We start from the raw sequence: 20,836 nt of genomic DNA on the forward strand, positions 1-20,836 counted from the left end.
TGCTGTTTGCAGCTGTCCGAGGTTAAAAATAAATGAATCTTAAACTAAAAGGGATAAAGAAAAATCTCTGCAGGCAGAGACAGCTGTATCTCCACCCAGGATTGGCTGTGTTTCTTGTCCCATTCCTCGCCCATCCCTTGTTTGATTTCACTTGTACCCTGGGGTTCCTCCTGCCCCAGACAGGCAGACACTGGGCTCTGCTCTCCTACCCACAACATCCTCCAGAGCCAGCCAGCCTTGGCCTCCCCTGAAAGCAGCTGAAGTAAAATCTCACTGTTTGTTGTTTATTATTTTGTATTTCATAAAAAAACAACACAAAAACTGACTCTGCCTTGGCTGAGAACAGCTGCTGCACACAACTGTTCAGTGCAACTCCAGGGACATGATAATCACTGCTGTCAGTGTTGGAATAAAAAGGAAACCCGAGAGCTCTCTTCTGTAGTAGCAAAAGGACTGACACCACAAGTCACAGGAGGAGGGGAAAAAAGGTAAAAGTTTTTCTCAAAAATATAGCTCTGTGGTAAGAGAAAGGGATGGCTGGGTGTCAACAAGGGGAAAAGCAGTTTATGTTCTGGTCAAACTGCCTCCTCCAGTCCCATTCCATCTGGAGGGACTATAAACACATCTCTGGGCCTCAGCAGGACAGGAGGAGGCAGAAAAGTTACGCTGCTCTGCTCTAAAAGTCAGTTAAAAGAAGTTATAAATTACTATTTTGAAAAAAAGCTGGAATTTTCCAGGTGAGCTTCCTTTTTTTTCCTCTCTTCTGTTTGATCTTCACCCATAAATCTTTAATCACAGGAATGCGGTACCTTTGGGGACAGGAGTTAGAGAGTTAGGGATGGGGAGGAGAACAGCCTTACAGCTGAGCAGAGCATGGGCAGAGGCATCTGGTCCACTTCCAGGTGGCTACAACATCACCATCTAATCCCCACTGCTTTTGCAAGCTCCCTGTGGTCAGCAGGGACAGACAGACACTGCCAGAGGCCACTCATCTCTGCTGGTGACAGAGGTCAGCAACACCCAGGCTGGACATCCAGTTCTCAGCAGCTAAAGAGTTGAGGTCAGACACATCCAGAGAAGCCAGCACAGGGCTGCACGATATTCCTCACACTGCTCCACTCCCTGGCCCTCTGATCTAAGGCCAGGCTGGCTCAGTGAGCACTTAGAGACCACACTGTCTTCCCAAAACTGGCCCAGGAGTTCTGAATGTGGCCAAGGTTACGCCGCTCAGGGTACCAATGGCCAGTCCCCACAGGCCATGTACCTTCTCACAATCCTTCAGGCTCAGCTGCTTTCTTCTTCTAAAATGGAAAGGAGGAAAAATACATCAGTATCATTTGCACCACAGACATGAAGGACCCAGCAAAGCCACAGAGGCTTCCTGGATACATCCCTGTAGAGGTGGCAGCCACCACATGGAACACCCTATAGTCTCCCTCTGTGCCCCCTTCAAGCCCTTGGGATGGGATGCAGAAGCCTGCCAAGCCTCAGGAGCTCCAGCTTCCGCTGAGAATGAGATGAACAGACAGCTGGAGAGCAGCACTTAGACAGGACTAAGTCCTTTGCCACCAAAAGGATCCCTGGGTTTGACCTTTCCAGGGAAAGGAATCTCCTAGGGCAGCAATACAGGAACAAGCCCTTTGAGCCACCCTAATCCCAGCCAAAGATCGGGGTGTCTTAAGACTGGCCACAGTGAACTGCAGGCTCCCCAGGACTGCCAGCAAGGCCAGGACACGGCTCTGTTCGTTCTCCAGCTTGGCACACTGCTGGGATGAGCACCACAGCCCGGGGTCTGACACATACCTCCTTTTTCTTCTTCTTCTTGTGAACCTCAGCAGAGCCATCTGCTACAGGTGCCCCTTCCAAAGATGCCTTTTTGCTCTTCTTCTTTTCTTTCCCAGTCTTCTTTTCTAGGAATGGGAAAGAAAAGCCAACTAAGAGAGGGACTCTGGTATTGTCAGCCTCTGAGAGGGAGCACAGACTGGTAGGAGCACCTCCAGTAAGTTTTTGATCACATCCAAACTTGAGCAAGATTTCCAGAGCAGGAACTGGGTGAAGGCAGAGCTCTGCCACAGGCAGCTGCACCCAGGGATGTTTCCCTAATACCCCTGAGCCAGAGCAGCTTGATCCCACCATCTGTGCACACATGTAAGTGGAATTATGTAGAATTTCCTTCTTTCCACCTTCTGTTGCCCACCTGCTCCAAGGAACTGCTTCAGGGCTGGAGTAGGTGGGCACATGCCAGAAATGAGAGCCAGGGGAGCTGCTAACACAGGATGGACACAAGGTTCAGATCAGCACAACTGCTCCAAGAGGTTCCACTCATCCCTGTTTAACAGCTCACACAAGGGCCAATGGACAAGTCTGTCTCCTCCAAAAATAAGGGCTGCATTTCAGCAGAACAGAAATGCCCCAGCAGATGTGGCTCAGCCAATCCAGCTTCCCCCCTTTTTTTTAAAGCCTACGAGATCCAGCACAAAACCAGCTCTGATTTGCAAATACAGGCTGCACTGCAAAGAAAAAAATGGCCTTTGGAGTAGGGCAGAGAGCAGGGCACTACAGAACAACAAGCTGTACGAAGGTCACAAGTGACAGCACAAGAGGAAACGGCCTCAAGCTGAGCCAGAGGAAGTTTAGATTGAATATTAGGAAAAATTTCTTCACTGGACTAGGCAGCCCAGGGCAGTGGTGTGGTCACCAACCTTGGAGGCATTTACAAGACCGGCAGATATGGTACCTGGGGATGTGGTTGGACTCAATGAACTTAGAAGCCTTTTTCAAGCCACACGACTCTATGATTCCATGAGGGAAGCAGCCAAGCAGGAAGCCAATGGGAAAGTGGGTGCTACTTGCAAGGCCCTGCACCAGAGGGTGAATGTGCATCAGCTGCAAGAACCTATTGCAAACTAGGCCCCAAGTGTAGCATGCTTACTTTTAGGTGTTTTTTTCTTGTCCTTGCTGCCTGCCACCTTGTCCAGGTCACCATCTGCTTTCTTCTTTTTCTTTTTGGGTACTTCTTCATTAGTTTGCCCTTTCCGTTTCTTCTCCTTGGGCTGCCCCACAGCCCCATCCTCTCCCGTCAGCTTCCGCTTCTGAGATGTTTTCTGCTTCTTGTTCTCTTTGTCTTTGCTCTTGGGCGTTTTCACAGCCTTGTCTGCTGTGGAGGATGGTTTCTTTTTCTCCTTCTTTTCTTTTTTCTCCTTCTTCTTCTTCTTCTTCACCTCCAACCCCTCCACTGTCTGCACTGCAGGGACTCTGGCAGCAGTGGTGACCTCAGTTTCACTCCCTGAGCTTGGCTGCTGTGACTCTGGGACAGACAGCAGGGCATGTGATGACGCTGGGGTCACTTGCACCCCTTTTGCCCCAATATTGCTCTCTTTCACTGCCACGGTTTTCTTCAGTGGCGAAGCTTTGAGGCTGGCATGACCTGGCTCTGTTTTTCCTGCCACCTTCTCTTGGTTGGAGGCTTCTGTAGCTTCCTGCCCTGAATGGGGGTTGTTTTCTGCAGAAACAGACAAGAGAGAGAAGACAACTCAGGGAACATTCATTACACAGACTAGTCACAGGAGAATGGAAATATGCATTTGAAGAGGAGCATCCAGTTCTTCTCCCAGAAAAAAAGCTAAACTTGTTGGCATCTACAGCAGTCAGAGAAAGATGCCTCAGCCTGAAGTGGTGACAACAGCCACAACAGTTGGCTGTTTGACAAGATGGGTGAGCATAGATAGAGCAGTCCTTCCCCAGGACACCATCCCCAGTAAGTTGTGGACTTCCCAGGGTGGTGGAGGTTTCCACACTGTCACGTGTCATCACCACCACTGGCCAATCCCAGAGCCCCTGAGCCCTCTTGAGCCCATAAACAGATGGTTCTGATCTCCTCAGCAGCCCTATGCACAATTTCATGATGTGCCCAAGGGACCAACAGACCCACGTGAGTTTCTAGTGTGGGTCAGAGTTCATCTGAAAGTGGCAGGGTCACAACCAGAGCAGAAGCAGCTTCCAGCTCCAACTCTTACCATTTGCCAACAAACAAGGAAAATGGTGGTACATTTTGTTTCTCCACAGGTCTTCTCATTTGCTTCCCCTCCTCTGCTCTCCAGACATGCAGCAGAGCCCACACAGCCCAAGGGGAGGCTTGAATACCAGCACTGTGCAGCAGATGTTCTTCAGGCAGTGTTTGAACCTTCCACAGAAGCCAGCAATGCACTGTGCACTGGCTCCAGGGAGAGCCCTACCTGCTCCTGTTAATTACTGTGGCTAAAGCACATCCTGGAAGAGGCAAAGGCACTGAGCCTTGGAGGCAGCCAGCACAAGCAGGGTGTTCAGGGAGAAGGCTGTGCTGTGGCCAGGGAAGCCAGCAGACGGCAGCAGCACTCCATGCTGTGGCTCTGTGGTAGAGACACACTGGGAACGGGGCTCGTCCCAGTGACATCCTCCTCAGTGTCACCCTTTTGTGCCAGCATGGCTTTGCTCCTGGGCCAAGCAAATTCCCAACCTTGCCGAAGAAGACCCACCTGCTTTGTGGTTTGCAGCCACCTGGTTGTCATCTGTGTCGGAGTCACTGCTGTCACTGCTTGAGCTGTCGGCTGGGGCTGCTTTCAGGGAGCCCTTGGCGAGGGAGTTTGCAGCACTCCCAGCTGCCTTCCCTGGCCCCGCTTCACCTCCAGGCTGGGGGGGAACCGTCTTTGGTGCCTGGGGTGTTACTGGGGTCTTGGAGAGGACTGGGTAGCCTGTGAGGAGGGACTGAAACAGCACAGACACTGAGGAGCCACGGCAGGGCAGCCTCCCACACACCAGACAGGCAGCTCTGTCTCTGCCGCTATTGTCCTCAAAATCCAAGTGAAGGGCCCACCTTTGGCCACCTGTGGAGCCTGCTGTGAGAGCCCAGGGCTACCAGGAGAGGGGCCAGCACCGACAGACACCAGCTGAGCTGACAGCCTCGAGAGCTGGCGGCCAGAGGCGCTCCTTTGTTCTCGCCCAGCAAGGCAGGCTTGGGGGAGGCTCCTGGCCATCAGCGTGCGCCCACGCACAGTTAATGCACTGCAGATGTACTGCACGCCCTGCACGTTACTTACAAAGGGAATCTCACGTCTTGGACGTGGGTTAAGTTACAAACTAAAGTGGGGGAAAAAAAATCCCTGCTGCTCTTGGCACTGTGCGCCAGTTCTCCTGGTTTAACCCTTGCAAGGTACCACGTCCTCCTGTCTCTTCTCCCAGGGAAGGCACCATGAATGCTGGACCCAAGGCCTGGCTGCCCAGGGAAGCATTCCAGGTTCAAAAGCTTCTCTCTCTCTGCCCCCACCAAAAGGTCTTGCTCACACCACTGCACTGGGGAACCCCCATTTCTCTCCTGGCAAATCCACCCAGCACCTTGTCTGCTATGGTTGAGAACTGAGTCTCTCTCAGTCCTACTTAGGAGCCAGCTGCAAGACCTGAGAGGATCCAGACTGCTCAGGTACCATACCTGTGATGCTGCATCCTCCTCCTCCTCACTGGACTCCGAGGAGGAGCTGTGGGCTGTCTGGGCTCCTCCTGGTTTCTGCAGGGAGCCTGCTGGAAGAGCAGAGTTCCTCCTGTTAAACCACTGCTGCCTGGGGCTGAGCTCACCTCCCCAGCACAAGCACTGCCACCAGAAGGCTGCCAGCCTCCAAAGGAAGGGGAGTGCTCTGCCAGGCTGGAGAGGAGGCACCCGTCTCCAACCACTGCACACCTCCCATGGAGTACCAAAAGGCTGACCCCACCCTGGTAGCACCGAGAGCATCTTCTGGGGAGAACTGACCAGGTTTGGGGGGCTGCTTGGGTGCCTCCTCCGCGTCGCTGTCAGAGGAACTGCTGCTGTCTGAGGTGTCCTCTGCCTGGGTGGGTGGCATGGGCTTGCTTGGGTGGGTGTCCTGTGCTGGCTGCAGGACTGGCTTCCTTGCCTTGGCAGTGGAACTTCCTGGGGCGGCAGTGTTGGCTGGAGGAGCTTTTCCCACAGGAACCGTTTGCTTTTGGCTAGAAGCAGCGGGGACCTAGGGAGAGGGAGATGAAATAGATCTGGAAGGAGGAATAACTAACTGCATGAACTATAAGCAGCAGCCCAGAGTAGATGGGCTTGGTCCACCTTGGCCCTTCTTCAGCTGTACTGCTCCAGTTCATGTCACAGTCAGCCCAAGAACCTCTCAGAAGGCCCAGCTGGTCCCAGCCCACAAGGGAAGCAGGCAGCTGTGGTCAAGCAGACAACTGCTATCACAAAAGAATAAACCAGCCAGCCAGCTGGGAGCCAGGAACAGAAAAGGTACCAGGACTAGCCTTTGCTCCTCTGCCTCATCTCATGGGATAATAATCGTGGTTAGGATAGAGCAAGCCCCTCTCTCCCTGCTTCATGAACACATCCCTCAGCTGGGGACATGGCACCAGCCCCAGACCCCAGCAGATGCATCTTCTCCCTCTCACCAGGAAAGCTCCCCACCTTAGTCTCCTCCATCATTACCTTTCCTGCCAGCACGTTGTGCTCTGAGGCATCACTGCTCGAGCTCTCAGACACTCTGCTGGCTGCAGGGACAGCAGGAGTTTTTGTCCTCTTCCCTGAAGGCAGGGTGGCATTTGCCTTTGCAGCCACCATGCTCGAAACCGCAGTTACTTTGACGTTCTGCTGGGACAGACCCTTAAAGAGATGAGAGAGAAAATCAGGACAGAGCAAACTTGGAGGAAAAAGATACAGAGGCATACACCAATCCAGCACAAACTCCTGAGCCCTTCCATCATTTTCAGCGCAGCACCAAGACTTGTGTTTTTTAATTCTCTCCTTTGCAGACCAGCTCTATCTCCCATGAGCCTCTGAGCAAGGCCTCTGGCACAACCAGGAGCAGAAATAAGGGCCAGCACCCTGAGAGTGCCAAAAGCATTAGCTCAGTGCCCCAAAGGCACCTACCCTGAGGGCAGGCAGGGGAAATGTGCTTTGCTTGCAGGCTGTGAATCCCTACCCACTGCAGCACCAGCACTGTAAGACTGCAGTTGTAAACCTTTGCAGAGCAGGCACTTGGACTCCAGGATGTCTTCTACACTCTAATAATCACACACCAAGAGTTAATTGGCAACAGAGATAAACAAAGACACTGACCACAGGGAAAATCTGCCTCCGGATCCACAAGGCAAGAACAGATTAGGGGTCAAATTAACAAGAGCAATTTTGTTACCTCACATTTGAAACCTCCCATCAACCTTGAAATAAAGAAGGGTTAAAAATAGAAAGGCCAGAGGCATGGAAATCTGTCACTGAGGACAGGTCCATGACACAAATGCCAGCAGAGGAGAGAGCAGGAGCCACGAAGAAGCACTCAGCCTCCTGGTTTGTGTTACTGACAAGGCTACGTGAGCAGCTCTCCCCCTCCAGATCTCTGACAAGCTGGGCCTTTGTGGGCTGACATTTCCCTCACACAACATCTGGCCTTTGGAAGGGAAAAGGCCCCGCTCTGCCGTGCAGAGCTGCCAGCCCAACGTGAGCTCTCAGCCTTCTCACACAAAGCTCAAGTTACAGCAACTGCATTATTTTATACAATCTCAGTAATATAAACATGCTTTACTCAAGGACTGCTCAGGATGGCTGCCTGCCCATCAGCTGGTGGGAGACAGCCTTTCTGCGGGCCACAGCCTTAGGCCAACACGGGGAAGGATTTCCTGAGTGCTCATAATGTCCCTCTCCCAGCAAAGGCATGTGTGGGATATGAAATGTGCTTGGGCTCAGAGCACCAGCCAAGCCTCCACTACGAGGAACAGTAGCTGTGTTCCTCAGTCAGTGGGTTTTTTAATGTGGTTTCTTGGGCTCAAACTGCAGCACAAGTGCAGACACCCCCAGGATAGCTTCACACCGAGGCAGCTCTGGCCCCAGGGAGTCAGCCACAGGACTGGCATGGAGACACAAGGAGATTCCAGTGCGAGAGCTGGGATCAGCTCCATGACACTCAGTGATGCTCTCAGCACAGATACAGGGTCACCTCTCTTCCCCAAGGCAGGGGCCTGGCTCCTCCAGCTGAAAGGCAGCAGGACCACTGTGCTACCCTTCAGGGCAGATCCTTCCATCCTCCCAAGGCTTGCAGAAAAGAAAACCAGAGAACCTCAGGGGTCTGGGAGGAACCAGGCGATGGGTTGCCTTGGAGCTACACAGCTCATGGAAAGACTCTTCCTGTAAGGATTTGGCTGCTTTTCCAGTCTAAATTCCTGGAGTAGAGCAGAGGGGACAGAGTCCCAGGGGAGGTCTGGGGTTGTGCGTCTACTCATGTTCCTGTCAAAGCACTCACACTCTCCATTGCTCTCACACACTGCAAGATTGCTGTGGCTGAGATGTGCACCTAGAGCTGGCGTCAGCCAGACCCACGGACACTGCCAAGAAAACCTGATCCAGCCAACAGGAGGCTTCTCTGCACTGCTCATCACCTCCACAATTACCACCTTCCAAGTCCTGAGTGTGCAGCACTAAAAGCCCACATAGCCAGTGGGTCAGTGGCTCCTCACCTGGGAAGGGGGGACTATTTCATCCTCTGAATCTGACTCCTCACTGGAATCATCACTGCTGTCCACAGCTGGAGGGGCTGTGGCTGGTGCTGCAGCCGGTGCCTTTTTCACATTTGTTGGTTGGGGCACAGAATTGGTTTTCACTGCAGGAAAAGCATAAGACATTGTCACTGTGAGAAAGAGTTGCTCTTTGTGGCTGTCCAGAACAGGAGCTGCTCCATGTGCAGGGGAGAGGAAGAAACCCATAAGGATGCAGGTGAGGGATCCTGGCTACTACCAGGAAACTTACCAGCTTGTGGAGGCTGTCTCTGTGCTGCAGGAGACTCCTCTTCGCTGTCAGACGAGTCACTGCTCCCACTTTCGGAGGCCTGGCTTTTCAAGGTGCTTACCACTGCTTTTTCAGGCTGCCCAGCTTTAGCAGCCTGGCTCAGGTTGGGAACAGGCTTGGGCTGTTCTGATAACCTCTTAACAAAAAACAAACACAGGCCCAGAAATGCAGTATTAGTACAGGTGTTGTTTAGGAGTTTAAGTGCAGTTTCAGCCCAGGTTGGGTTTTGTTTTACCCTAACAGAGTTACTAACACTCACACCATCCATGGTGTGTTACATGTGGGAGGGGCTTCAGTCCCTGCCTGGACTGAGCAGCTGTAGATACATCTCTCTGCATTTAGCAATTTCCTTCTGACAGAAACCCCAAGTGTGTTTTACATGAGCACACAGGCTAACAGTGCGTGTAAGCTCCTAACAGCAATTCCTTCTTGAGGCAGAGATGCTGGCTGGGCAGGAGCCTGAGAGCAGGACAAGCACTGCAACCCCAAGACTCCCACTCCAAGGAAGCCTCTCACTTAAGCACGACCTACAGCTCAGGGAATCAGTAGGAGTTGGGAAGCCTTGTGCCATAACACTTGCAAGATTCAGAGACAGAGCAGCTACAGCCTGGAGCTGCTAGAGAGCTCAGTGTAGACACAGGGCTGACACAAGGGTTTGGGAGGTGGGGCAAATAGAGAGTGCAACTCAACTTGGAAACTGATTTGTCAACAGGTCTAAGAATTTAGACATCTCCAGACAACAAAACACCTCTGACATTCACTTGGGCTGTGTCTTTCTGCAGCACCTGTCAACACTCAGATCTTCCAGGATAGACCACAAGCCACTTTCCCTGCTGTGTCAGCACTAGGAAGCCACAGTCACCTGTGCCTCAGATACACAACTGCCAGGTGAGACTCGCTCTCTTCCTGGCCCCTCTCCAAGGACTGCGGATCCCCCTCCTGCACACTGAAGGCTAGCAACAGCAGAGGGAGAGGCAGTGCTTGTGGATGATCTGGGAATTTCCTCCCCTGCAGATATTCCCCAGGCTGGCAGTGTTCTGCACCCGCTCATTTACTCCACTCATGGCTCATCTCCGGGCTGCTCTGCCAAAGAGTACATCGTGTTTGCCAGGGCAGGCAGGCCCTGTGCACCCTGCATGTGACACCAGCCTGCTCTGGCGCTCCATGAGAGATTCCTGCCTGGCTGCCCCACCCCTGCCATGCTGCCAATGCAGTGATACCCCCACAGCCTGCAGCAGAGAGCACCAGCTTAGCAGCCTTTTGGGAAGACCAATCCTACTGTGCGCTTCCTGGCACAGCCCTGCCACGGGCTGCCACTGGGGCACTGTTTATCATCTCCAAGCCAAACACTAAACAGACAACAGCATCTGCATGTTTATCCCATTACAGAACAGCTCTCCAAACGAGCCAAGCACATTTGACTCTGCTTAGAGAAACAGAAACCTCCACAAGTGCTTGGGGAGGGGGGACTGCAAACCTCACTTCTCTGTTTTGTTTTGATACCAGTGAGTCACAATCTCCAGGAGAGAGGCCAGCTTTGCAATGCTGAAGAGACACAAGTACTTGAAGCAGTCAGAAGAATTCACACACACTGCTCTGAATGTGCTAGCTCCTCTCTGCTAGGAAGAGAGGAGCTGTGCAAGGGAAGAGCTTACCAAGATCAGAGCCCACTGAGTTTTAAGCTCACTCAGTTTTAAGCCCTGCATAGCAACAGGTCTAGCTTCTCCCTCTATGTGGATGCACAGCACAGGGCTGCTCCATTTCCTAACTTAGCTATGGAGTGAGAAAGAGCTGCCATGCAGGGGCATCTTAACACAGAAAGAACGCAACAGCATCCACACAGAAACCACCATAAGGTTTACACAGCCTCAGATCTTCCTGGGAGGCCACCAAGGTCCATCCATCCACATCAGACGGATGACAGCCTCAGGTGGGATCTGGCCAACAGCACAGCTGAGTTACATCCAGGGAGCAGGTAACACAGGCAGAGAGCTTCTGACAGCTCGAGAGTCACAGGTACTGAAGTAACTCAGAGAGGAGGAAAATAACTCAAGAGGAAATAATTTTTCCTGCTCCTTCTCCAGCCCCCAAAGCAGGAGCTGCCTGTGGCTCAGTGAGTGTGATGACTCAGCTCCGCACAACCCATCTGCCACTCGCTGGGTCCATTTGCATCCTGCAGCGCTGCATGACAAGAGGGGGAACAACACTGAGCCACGTGCGCCCAGCACGTTGTAAAATCACACTCCAGCACTGCCCGTGTGCCTCGGGAACACCGCCCTGTATGGACTGGGACCAGTGTCTCAGCTGGGTCATGGCCCAACAAAGGGACAACTGCCACCTGCACAGCAGGGGGAACAGGGTTCAAGGAGGGAAAGAGACCCTCAGTCTCTTGGGAGATTCGGCCTCTCCCCACAGGGCCTGCATTCCAAGATAAAAAGTTGCTGGCACAACTTTTGTCAGCACAACCCACACGGGTTTTCCTGGGATGCTCAAGGAAGACACGGGTTCCCAACACACGGCTGCACGTGCATCTCACACCCACTCCTTGTAAACAGAAGCCAAAGCCTGTCTACAGAGGGCTCAGGTGGCACCTTTGGCTCAAAACACTCAGGAAAGAAGCAGCAGAGCAAAATTAGCAGTTCCAGAAGAAAAGTAGCTCACAGCGTCTTTAAGGTCAGACTGTCCCCCATCACCATCCTTTCCCCCCAAAATATGCGAACACCTTGTCAACTTCTTTAACTAAATATTCCTGAGTCTTCACGGGTAAACATACCAATTAAGCAGTTCAATTTAGGCATGATGTTCATTTTAATTGTGCTAATCCACCCCCACAGGGAAAGATGAAGCAGCTTCCAACGCTCAGTATCTCTTTGGATCTTGCACAGAAGCCAGAGGAAGTTGCAGGATACAGTAAGTCAGTGGTTAGCATATGCCCAAGTAGCAGATGGTGAGGGATGAGCTAAGAAGAGTTTGACTGGGAGGACAGGACTGTGGACACAGCTAAGCCCAATGGTTTATCTTCAGGCTTCACTCGTGGTCTCTGCCTGTAGGCTACTAACATGGGAAGGAACAGCCTGCTTGGCAAAAATAGAGCTCCCTTGATGACAAGCTCTTCCTTGCTGACTCTGGCTGTCGAGGGGTAAATGTCAGCTTGCAAGAGGGAAGATGCTGAAGTGGTTAAATCAGCAGGTAAAACTTGCTGTTGCCAGCTTCACAGAATCAACACTGTAGGACACAAACCTACTCCAGCACAAAAATCCTGCTAAAATGGACAAATCTTGATGGTTTTACAGTGGGACCTCATGGCACAGCTATCAAATAGCTGCTCCTGTCACCTAGAGCTGAATCCTCACATATAATCAATCATGCAGGAAGAGAGCAGCACAGAGCCAACTGTTAGAGAAGCGTCCCCCTCCACCCACCTTAGCAGACCAAGGCTATGAAGACAAAAATGCAGAGCCTCGCTGGCTCCTGCCTGTCAATAGTGAAAGGACATGTTGACAAAGAGGCTCCCTGCAAGGACACGTGAGGCTCTACCCCCAGCTTCCCTTCCTCCCTTGCAGACAGTAAGGCTGCAGCTCCAAAGGGCTGCTTTCAGGGCACTTTCTGAAGTGTCCTGCAGCTCAGACTTGTGGCAGAAAGTCTCAATACAATGTGCCTAGGGATGCACTCAGGAAGGGATTTGCATCCCTTTCAGTTTGGCCACCAGAGTCCAGTGTGAACTCCCAGTCCTTCTCCTTTGGTTAGAGAACTCTAACCAAACCCTCACAGGAAAGCCAAGACCAAGCTACCTGTGACCCTGCACACAAGGCCACTCCAGAAGGGCAGGGCATGAGTGGACAGCTGGTACCAAACCATTTGCCTCCCACCTCCTCTGGTACGGCTGTGTGAGAAGAGTGAGGCTGTACTTGCTTCCAAATAGAAAGATCTTCCTCTCCAAGGGACTGAGAAACAAGGTAACTCCTGGTGTTTCAAGGAGATCAGTAGCAGCATTTAAGGGATAAACATTAGTCTTGCATATCCCATCCCTTAGCACTGGGCTGAATGCGGCACCTACCTTCTGGCTGATGGGCACAGGGAGATCCTCCTCTTCACTGGCTGACGAGGCAGTGCTCTCCACTGGCTTTACACTTTCAGCAGGCTTCGTGGGAGCACCAGTCCTTCCCAGGGAGGTTTTAGCCTGCTTTGGCACTGCTGGTTTGGGTGCTGTCTTCCCTTGGGACAGTGGGAGTGTTTTTGCTGGAGCTGCTTTGATGGACAGCGATGCTGCTGGTGTACGTTTTGCTGGGGATGGGATGGCCTGGGAGGATTTTGGAGGCGACTTTGTCTGGACAAGACATGAACAGAGTGAAACAAGGCAAATCCCACAGCAGCATAATTCATTTGCTCAGACTGTAATCAAGGGAAGACATTTCAGAGCCCCCCAGGAAAGGCAAACCCAGAAGGAAGATTAGTGACTGGCAGGACACAAGGAATTCTTTCATCTAGCTGTGTGGGGATGGTCTCCCAAGATGAGAAGGCAAGACCAGGCATTCTTCATCAGCCTGCTGCTACTACCAGTCCCCTCCAGTGAGGTACAAGGCAGCACTTTGCACTCTCCACAGCAGGGAAGCCCAGCTGCACTACAGTTTGCCAAATTAGACACTATTTATTGCAATTTATACCTGAGAAGCAAATTCCACCACGATAATTTGCCTCTTCAGGTGGGAAAAGAAACGCTGGGGTTTTTTCTCATTTAAAAGTACTGATGGGTTTTTCAAAGAAAGGCACAATGGGTTGATTAAAGCTCAGAGCAAAGACATGGAGGTGCCTTTTAACACCTCACGCCTCCTTCCTCCCACCCCCAACATGACTTTGCTACACACTACACGCATTTACAAAATTTTCTTTTCACTGCGGTCCCTAGCCCTGACAGGCATGCAAGGAGAGAGGGGATCTCAGAGACACGCACTTGGGTTACTGATGGACGTTCTTCATCTTCACTGTCTGATGAGCTGCTGCTCTCTGATGTGTCATCAGGCTGTGCAGCCCCAGGAACTGTTGTGGATGCAGGTTTGGCCTGGTTTGCTGCCAGTGCTGTTTGTTTCACTGCATTCTTCTTAAGGGACACTGGAGCAGGAGGTGCACTTTTCACAGGTGCTGCATTAGACTGCACTGTTTTCACAGCTGGCTTGGCCTGGGAATGGGGGGAACAAAAGAATCAGGTAACACCTCGGAAGAAAATGGCTGAAAGCTCTAACTGCATGGAATCTGTTTTAAAGTGAGCTACCTTGCTAATTTTGACCAGGACACACTTGTTCAGACCCATGGGCTATGGAATATCTGAAGCAAGTCACTTTCTCCATGGACTGCCTGGCTATATCCATCAAATTGCATACTAATCACCTCCTAAAGATCCAAGGATCTCCCTCAGCTTCAGGCACTAGTAGAAACTGGAATAGAATGGTTGATGTCAGCAGGGGTCTCGGTCACACAGCACGTGCTCTGGTCTTGAGTTTGGGGATCTCACACACCCAGGTAAGGGGTGATGTCAAAATACAGCACTGCAGCATTTCCTCTCTCCTTCAAAAGAAGGGAAATGACTTCCTAGGGACAAAGACTCCATGTTGGAGAGGTTACCTGGATGGCCGGAGTTGCCAGCTCCTCCTCAGAGGATGTGTCCTCACTTGATTCCTCACTGCTGCTCTTGGCAGCCCCAGCCACCGGCTCTGAAACACAAGCGAGGAGAAGTCACGGCTGCTGCCTGCTCTGAGCCCCCAGAGCGTGATGCTAATGTGGCTTTTGATGTCAGGGAAACAAAACAAGCCACAGAGAGGGTTAAGGGGATTTGCAGGGAAGAGGACCTAGCCCTGCTGAAAACATCAATGGCCTGCTGGGAACAGCTTCTCCAGACAAATGCTGGCCCAGAAACACCACTCCTCGAGTGCAGGCAGAGATGGGAAATACTGCCTGGCCACACTCTGACCCTGTACGGTGCTGCCCAGCCACACACAGCTCCTTGCAGGGGCACCCAGCCTGGCTGGGCCTCTGCTGGAAAAGAGCCAAGAGAAGGATCATTTCCAGAACTTCAACGATCTATTTCTCACCCTCCTCCTCCAACACACAGAGACACACTTCAAAACATTTAAAGATTTCCCTGAAGACTTCAAATCCCAAAAGTAATCCCTTTGCAATTGGGAATAAAGAAACAACACTGTCGTGCCTTTCCATAAAGCTGAAAGTATCTGCAGCATTTGTACTGCATCTCCTCTGGACAGGCTACACGGTTACCCCCAACCCCTGGGTATGTGCTGGGTGCTGCCAGACATCTTAGCACAGGATCTGCTGCTTGAAATGGGAGCAAGCACGCTGGATTCATCCCACGGAGCTCCGGAGCTGGCTGCTTTGCAGTGTTCTAGCAGCCTCCCCAAGGAACAAGCATCACTCTGAGCTTTCCAGCGAGGAAGCTGAAAGGAACATGCTGAAGGCACGTCTCAGATCCAATCTGCTGCAGAGCTGGAGCTCACACACACCTACCCCACCCTGCAGGCTCCTTACCCGCTTTGGGGGCTGGGGCCTTCACAGTTGGTGTCTCCTCTTCCTCCTCGCTCTCAGATGAGGAGCTGCTGCTGCTGCTGGAACTTTCCGGTGCTTTGGTTGTTACTGGTGCTCTGCTTTGCCCTACTTTGGCCACAGCTGCTGTGGCATGTCCAGGCTTCCCAGAACTAGGCAGTTTCTCGTCCTTGGCCGGGGCTGGAGCTGCAGCTGAGGCACTGGGCTGCTGCTTGTTAGAGAGCACAGTTCTGTCGGCAGCAGGGAGCACCGCTGCTCTGCCTGCTGGGGCAGTAGGCTTGGGAGGAGAATGCAGGGAGTTGGCAGCTTTGCTACCCACCACAGCTGCTGTCACCTACAGGAAATAAAGGAAATTAGAAGGCTACACACAGATGAGGAGCTAAACTGGAGACAATGTACCCACAACAGCAATGTGGCAGCCAGGTAAGCCAGAGCTCTTTAAGGAAGTGTTCGGGGGACAGGTATCTAAGAAAAGGCTTATGGCAGCATAGGAGGGTCATTTAAATATGATTTCCACCCCAGGACACAATTCTACACATGCTGATGAATCTGGGACAGTCCTGGCCTCAGAGTACCAGCAGCCTTCAAGGCCAGGAGCATTGCCTTACCGTCACTGCACCTTTCCCAGGCGGAGCCTCCTCTTCTGATGAGGACTCATCTTCCTCACTGCTTTCTACATTCACTACTGAGTTCGTGGCCAGAGAAAGGCTGGCTGCTGCACAGGAGAGAGCCACACAACAGCTGTGTGAGTGTGTTTCTCACACCAACACAGTCTCTGGTTTGAAGGAGGGCCCCAGTAGCAGGACAGTGTCCCATCTCCACACCTGACCCAAGACCATCACCACTGCTGTCCCTGTGACAGGCAAGTGCTTTGCTTCTTCACCCCCTCCCTCTCCCAGCCACCAAGACAGAGAACCTCTCAAGATCTGCAGTTTTCCAAAGGCTGGTCTACAGCAGATCAGACTGAGCCAAAATATATCAGACAGGGTTTTTTGTTAGACTCCACAAGCCAACACCTCCTACATCAGCTGCACGGGAGACCTATCCCCACCTCAGACACAGGGCACTGGCTTTCCAGACCAACTAACAAGACCTTCCCTGATCCATGAAACAGGCCTGCCTTTGCTGGCCCAACACACACCTGGGACCAACTAGACGGTGTTCCACAGTGGGCAGCAAGAGGTTCCCAAAGCTTCATCCAAGCAACAACACCCATCCCTCCCCAATGAATAACAGGTTTTTTCTAGCTTCAGCAGACATCTGTGCTCCTCAGAAACTCCACACGAGAAGGGGGTGCTAAATTAGTTGTCCTATTTTTCTATGAGCACAAACGAATAGCCATCACTTTACAAACATTTTCTCTAGCCAAGCAAGCTGGGCTGCTCCTACACAAGTCTCCAGTCCTACTCTGTCAACTCCAGGAGATGAAAGGCTCCTACCATTTGCCGCTTCAGCCTTCTCTTTCTCATCTTCTTCCTTCTCTGAGCTCTCGGAGCTGCTCACGGGATCGGGAACTCTGATCTTTTCTGGGATGGCTGCCTCCTCATCACTCACCTTTCTTCTCCTGGAATTTGGTGGAGTTCTGAGAGAAGACAATGGGTATCAAAACGGGGAAAAAATATCTTGAACAAATTAGAATATAATTATTCATTCACTCTCAGATCAGGCTCCAGCCTAAGAATAGGCAGTGTCATTTCTCTACAGAGGAATCCCTAAGAGGGTGGGAGAAATAATTCTCTAACCTCCAAGGGACATCTCCAGTCCTCAGTAGACATCCAAGAGCAACATACTCCTGCAACACTCACAGGAGATACTGAACCTAGACCATTTTTCTGTGCCCTAGGCAGGCTCTTTCTCACTTTAGCAGAGAAATAAAAACATACACAGTCAGGCTGGTGCTCGATAGAAGGCATCCTCCAGAACAAATTCCATCTCCAGGAGGCAGCTACAGCCTCAAAGTAAGTGTAGCCTCAGGGTTAGGGCAGATATCCCCACAATACCAGGTCCTGGTATTCCACAGGGCCAGGAGAAGTCAATCTAAAGGGTACAAAAGCTATTTGAACTTGGGCTCTCAAGTCAAAAGGACAGGAAAGTCAGGTTGCAAAGAGGTTTAAGAAAGGAAGTGGCTGGACCTACGGAAGATGTGTTGGAAAAACAGGAGGAAGAGGCCACATAAGTATTAAACACTTAAGCTGCTCAATTGGGTTAAAACATTAAGCTGGAGAAAGATTTTCCTTCCAGGCTCTAAATCCTACCTGCACCAAAACAGATGATGTGGCTAAAGTTACCCACGTTTTCATGTGAGAATTAAAGACAACACCTTTGCTTTATTACAAGGGTAACACTGGGCACACACCGGTGTGATTCACACATGCAATACTTCTAAGCCCTGGGACACACAACTATCAGAAGCAAATATCCTCTCTTCTGGCCCAGTTTAGCTCATTTTATTAGTTCATCTGTTTTAAAAACAAGATTAGTTTAGTAATTTGACGAGTAAAGATTGTGCTTGGTGTCAGAATGTTCTGGCAGCACAGCTGCAACAGCAAGTTTTGTGCAAGCAGGCTGCACCAAAGGCGTGTTGGCTCTTAGAAAGTCCTGTAGCTACTCCAACAATCATTTTAATAAAGCAAAAGGGCAACCCACACAGGTAGGTCTGATCCTGCAACACCTTCCTGATCCAGTGGCTGCTGACAGCACAACACAGCCTGATATGAGAATCTGCTGTGAGTGACCAGGAGCTCAGGAATACTCTCTGAAGGGAAGAAATGGTGTCTGCTAGTGCTGTCCCTGTAGCATTCCAGAACATCCTGAGGGCTGCAGGGCTCAGGCTGCTCCCAGGGCTGAACTGGTCCAGCTTTCCCCTGCTCCAAAGGCACCCTTCCACCCCCTCTCTGCATCCTCCAAGAGTAAATGCAGCTCTGGAGGGAGGCCACTCCTGTAATGGCAAGTCTCAGCTTTAGGCTCACTCTGGAAGAGTTTCTGCAGGACAGCACCAAGGATGGCCTTGGTGAGAAGGGCAAGAGCCACAGGGTAGATTAAGGAAGGATATTTTTGGGCCAAAACACCTATGAAGCAACAGGAAGTGATAAAGGCAGCTCACTCACAGGAGCACTCCAGGATTAAGATAACTACTGGCCAACACACCTCTCCGAACATTTTGACTCCGAACCAGGCAGAACTCAGACAGACCAGGAATAACAAACGTCTTTGTGGGGCAGAACCATAAGAGAAGGGTGACACTGAAGAAAAAGGAATTAAGCCTAATGCAAATGCCTTGTTGCCCCTCAATTTTAAAAGCAACAGTGTCTGGAAAGGCTTGCTGCAGCAGGCAGGATAACCAGCCTGTGGGAAGGTCACCATCAGCACCCATGAGAGCAGTGAACTGTCAGAGGGAGGAACTGCAAATGTATTTCTACGCTGCTACATCCTCTAGATCCAGCCTTTCTCCTGCTCAGGGATGGAGGACAAGAGCAAGGCACAAGGCATCAAGCAGAAAACACCTTTGAAAAAACACTTCCCAAGGCTGCTGGCAAGGCCACGCTGAGGAGATCCTCACTCCAGTGCTCCCAGCTCCATGGATTCCCAGATAACCCAGCACTGAGGCTGCCACAGGCTTCTCTGCAGTGCTGCACTCCAACATCCAACCAAAGCGAGCACAGGCTGGGTGCAAATATCACAGATGGGAAGACTCCCTCCTGCAGACCTTCGAATGGGGGATAACGATGCAGGAAGGCGTTTGGAACATGTAAGGACTTGAAAGGACAGGCTGAAACCAAGAGATTTCCTCTGAGTCAGATCATCTGTGATCTGTGCCAAGGTTTAAGTCCCTGTAAGAGTTCTGGCATTTCAGCATCTGCTCAACTTCTCTGTTCTCGGGTCAATAATCCTGCAAAGCACGTGGCTTTAAAAAGAAAGTGAAACAGAACTGGGGAACAGATTTCTTGCAGTAAAGCATGACTCTGAGCTCCACAACACTCCAGCATCATCTGCCCAAAACTGAAGTAACAACTTATCTCCAAGCTCAGGAAATTTTAAACCAGCATATCCTGAACATCTGAAATGAATTGCTGTGAAACCAGAGGTTAGGAGAAAACTCTGCTGAGCACAGTTATCATCGGAAATCCTCCAACAACACGGAATTCCAGCAAATAAAAATCACACATGCCACGCAGCTTAGCCGTCAGCACAGTCTGGAACATATTTGATACTTATTCTCTCCTTTGACTTACTTTTCCCAGTGGGTAAAGATGTCCTCGAGAGAGGTCGAGAGGGAAGGGAGCAATTTCTGTGAAAGCAGAGTGAACACCAGTCAGGCACCGGCCCCGTTTCGGGATGTGACCACCAGACAGAAGTAGCGACCGCAGGGGCCCATCCAAGACTCCCCAGGAGAACGGGACCGTGTCTCCCTGCACACACCTTCCGGCGAATCCCTCCCACTCCCCGCCGCGCTGCACCCAGGGCCACGTGTTCCCCTGGAGACTTCTCCCGGAGCAGCACGTGTTCGGGGAGCAGCAGCCCCCAGTACGGGAGGCTCTTCCGGGCGGGCTGCCAGCCTTCTCCCCTCTCCCCGGCCGGCTCGGGGCCGGGACGCCCCGCGGCCACCAGGAGCACCCGCTGGGTGCAGGGACACCACGTGGGTCCAGCGTGGAGCTGCGGGCCGGCGTGCAGCCTCGGGCCCGCGGCGCGCCCGGCCCTCCCACGGCGCTCCCGGTGGTCGGTGAGGGCGCGAAGGGGGACCGGGCCCTGCGGCCCCGCCGAGGCCCGCGCTCCAAGACCGCCGCCCCCCCCCCCCCCCCCGCTGCCACCCCCGCGGCCGGGGCCCGGCCGCCCGTTACCTGCCCGCTCTGCGCCTGCAGCTCCCGGGCGGCCCGAGCGAAGCCGCCGCGGAGCAGGTGCTGGTGGATGAGGGCGAGCAGCTCCCGCCCGCCGCCGCCGTCGGCGGCCATGGCGCGGCCCGCGTGCCGCGCCGGAGATACGCCACTTCCGCTTCCGCCGCGCGGCCCCATGGGAAATGTAGTGCCGGGAGTCGCCGGGGGCAGCATGTGGGGGGACTCGGTGAGGAGGGGTTTGTCATCTCGTGGGGGTCTCTCACACCGCCACGGGGGGAAGAGAGGGAGAAAGAAGGAGGGGGTCACCCCATGGGGTCTCTCATGCCACCCCAGTGGCAGGCGGGAAGAATGCCGGGGCAGAGCGGGGTTCACCCCATGAGATTCTCTCACACCCCCTCGGCTGGGGATGGGGGACAAAGAAGAGCGGGGGTCACTTCACGGTGGTCCCGCATATCGCTCTGGCAGGGGATGGGGGAGAAAGGGAAAGGGGGTAGCCCCGTGGCGGCTCCCTACCCGGCCCTGGCGGGGGATGGAGGAGAAGGGAAAGCGGGGGGGGGGGGTCACCCCGTGGCCGGAGCGGGGCCCCTCACACCCCCTGGGCAGGAGACGGGGGCGAACAGCGAGCGGCGGG

General features: G+C 52.5%; 1 protein-coding gene across 3 annotated transcripts; it reads right to left on the bottom strand.

Annotated features, from left to right (window-relative positions):
- Nucleotides 1-270: 270 nt before the first annotated feature.
- LOC121658110 (nucleolar and coiled-body phosphoprotein 1-like) lies at nucleotides 271-20,351 on the bottom strand. Of its 3 annotated transcripts, XM_042014582.1 has the most exons (18): nucleotides 20,212-20,351; nucleotides 19,606-19,661; nucleotides 16,813-16,955; nucleotides 15,982-16,088; nucleotides 15,359-15,707; nucleotides 14,441-14,529; nucleotides 13,773-13,997; nucleotides 12,879-13,148; nucleotides 8,783-8,957; nucleotides 8,494-8,636; nucleotides 6,473-6,646; nucleotides 5,780-6,011; nucleotides 5,465-5,553; nucleotides 4,515-4,743; nucleotides 2,933-3,502; nucleotides 1,804-1,910; nucleotides 1,265-1,301; nucleotides 271-809 (listed from the first exon to the last, which is right to left on the bottom strand). In XM_042014582.1, the coding sequence occupies exons 1-17, from the start codon at nucleotides 20,320-20,322 to the stop codon at nucleotides 1,269-1,271; spliced, it is 3,102 nt and encodes a 1,033-aa protein (XP_041870516.1). In that variant the 5' UTR covers nucleotides 20,323-20,351; the 3' UTR covers nucleotides 271-809; nucleotides 1,265-1,268. The 3 variants fall into 3 exon arrangements, with proteins under 3 accessions (XP_041870516.1, XP_041870518.1, XP_041870515.1); XM_042014584.1 differs by having other exon boundaries at nucleotides 271-1,301; nucleotides 5,465-5,550; XM_042014581.1 differs by having other exon boundaries at nucleotides 271-1,301.
- Between the last annotated feature and the right edge of the window lie 485 nt (nucleotides 20,352-20,836).

The sequence above is a fragment of the Corvus kubaryi genome, unplaced genomic scaffold, assembly GCF_017639235.1.
Source record: "Corvus kubaryi isolate FWS band 111438036 unplaced genomic scaffold, C.kubaryi_AGA036_p1.0 split2-37374, whole genome shotgun sequence".
NCBI classification, from domain to species: Eukaryota; Metazoa; Chordata; class Aves; order Passeriformes; family Corvidae; genus Corvus; species Corvus kubaryi.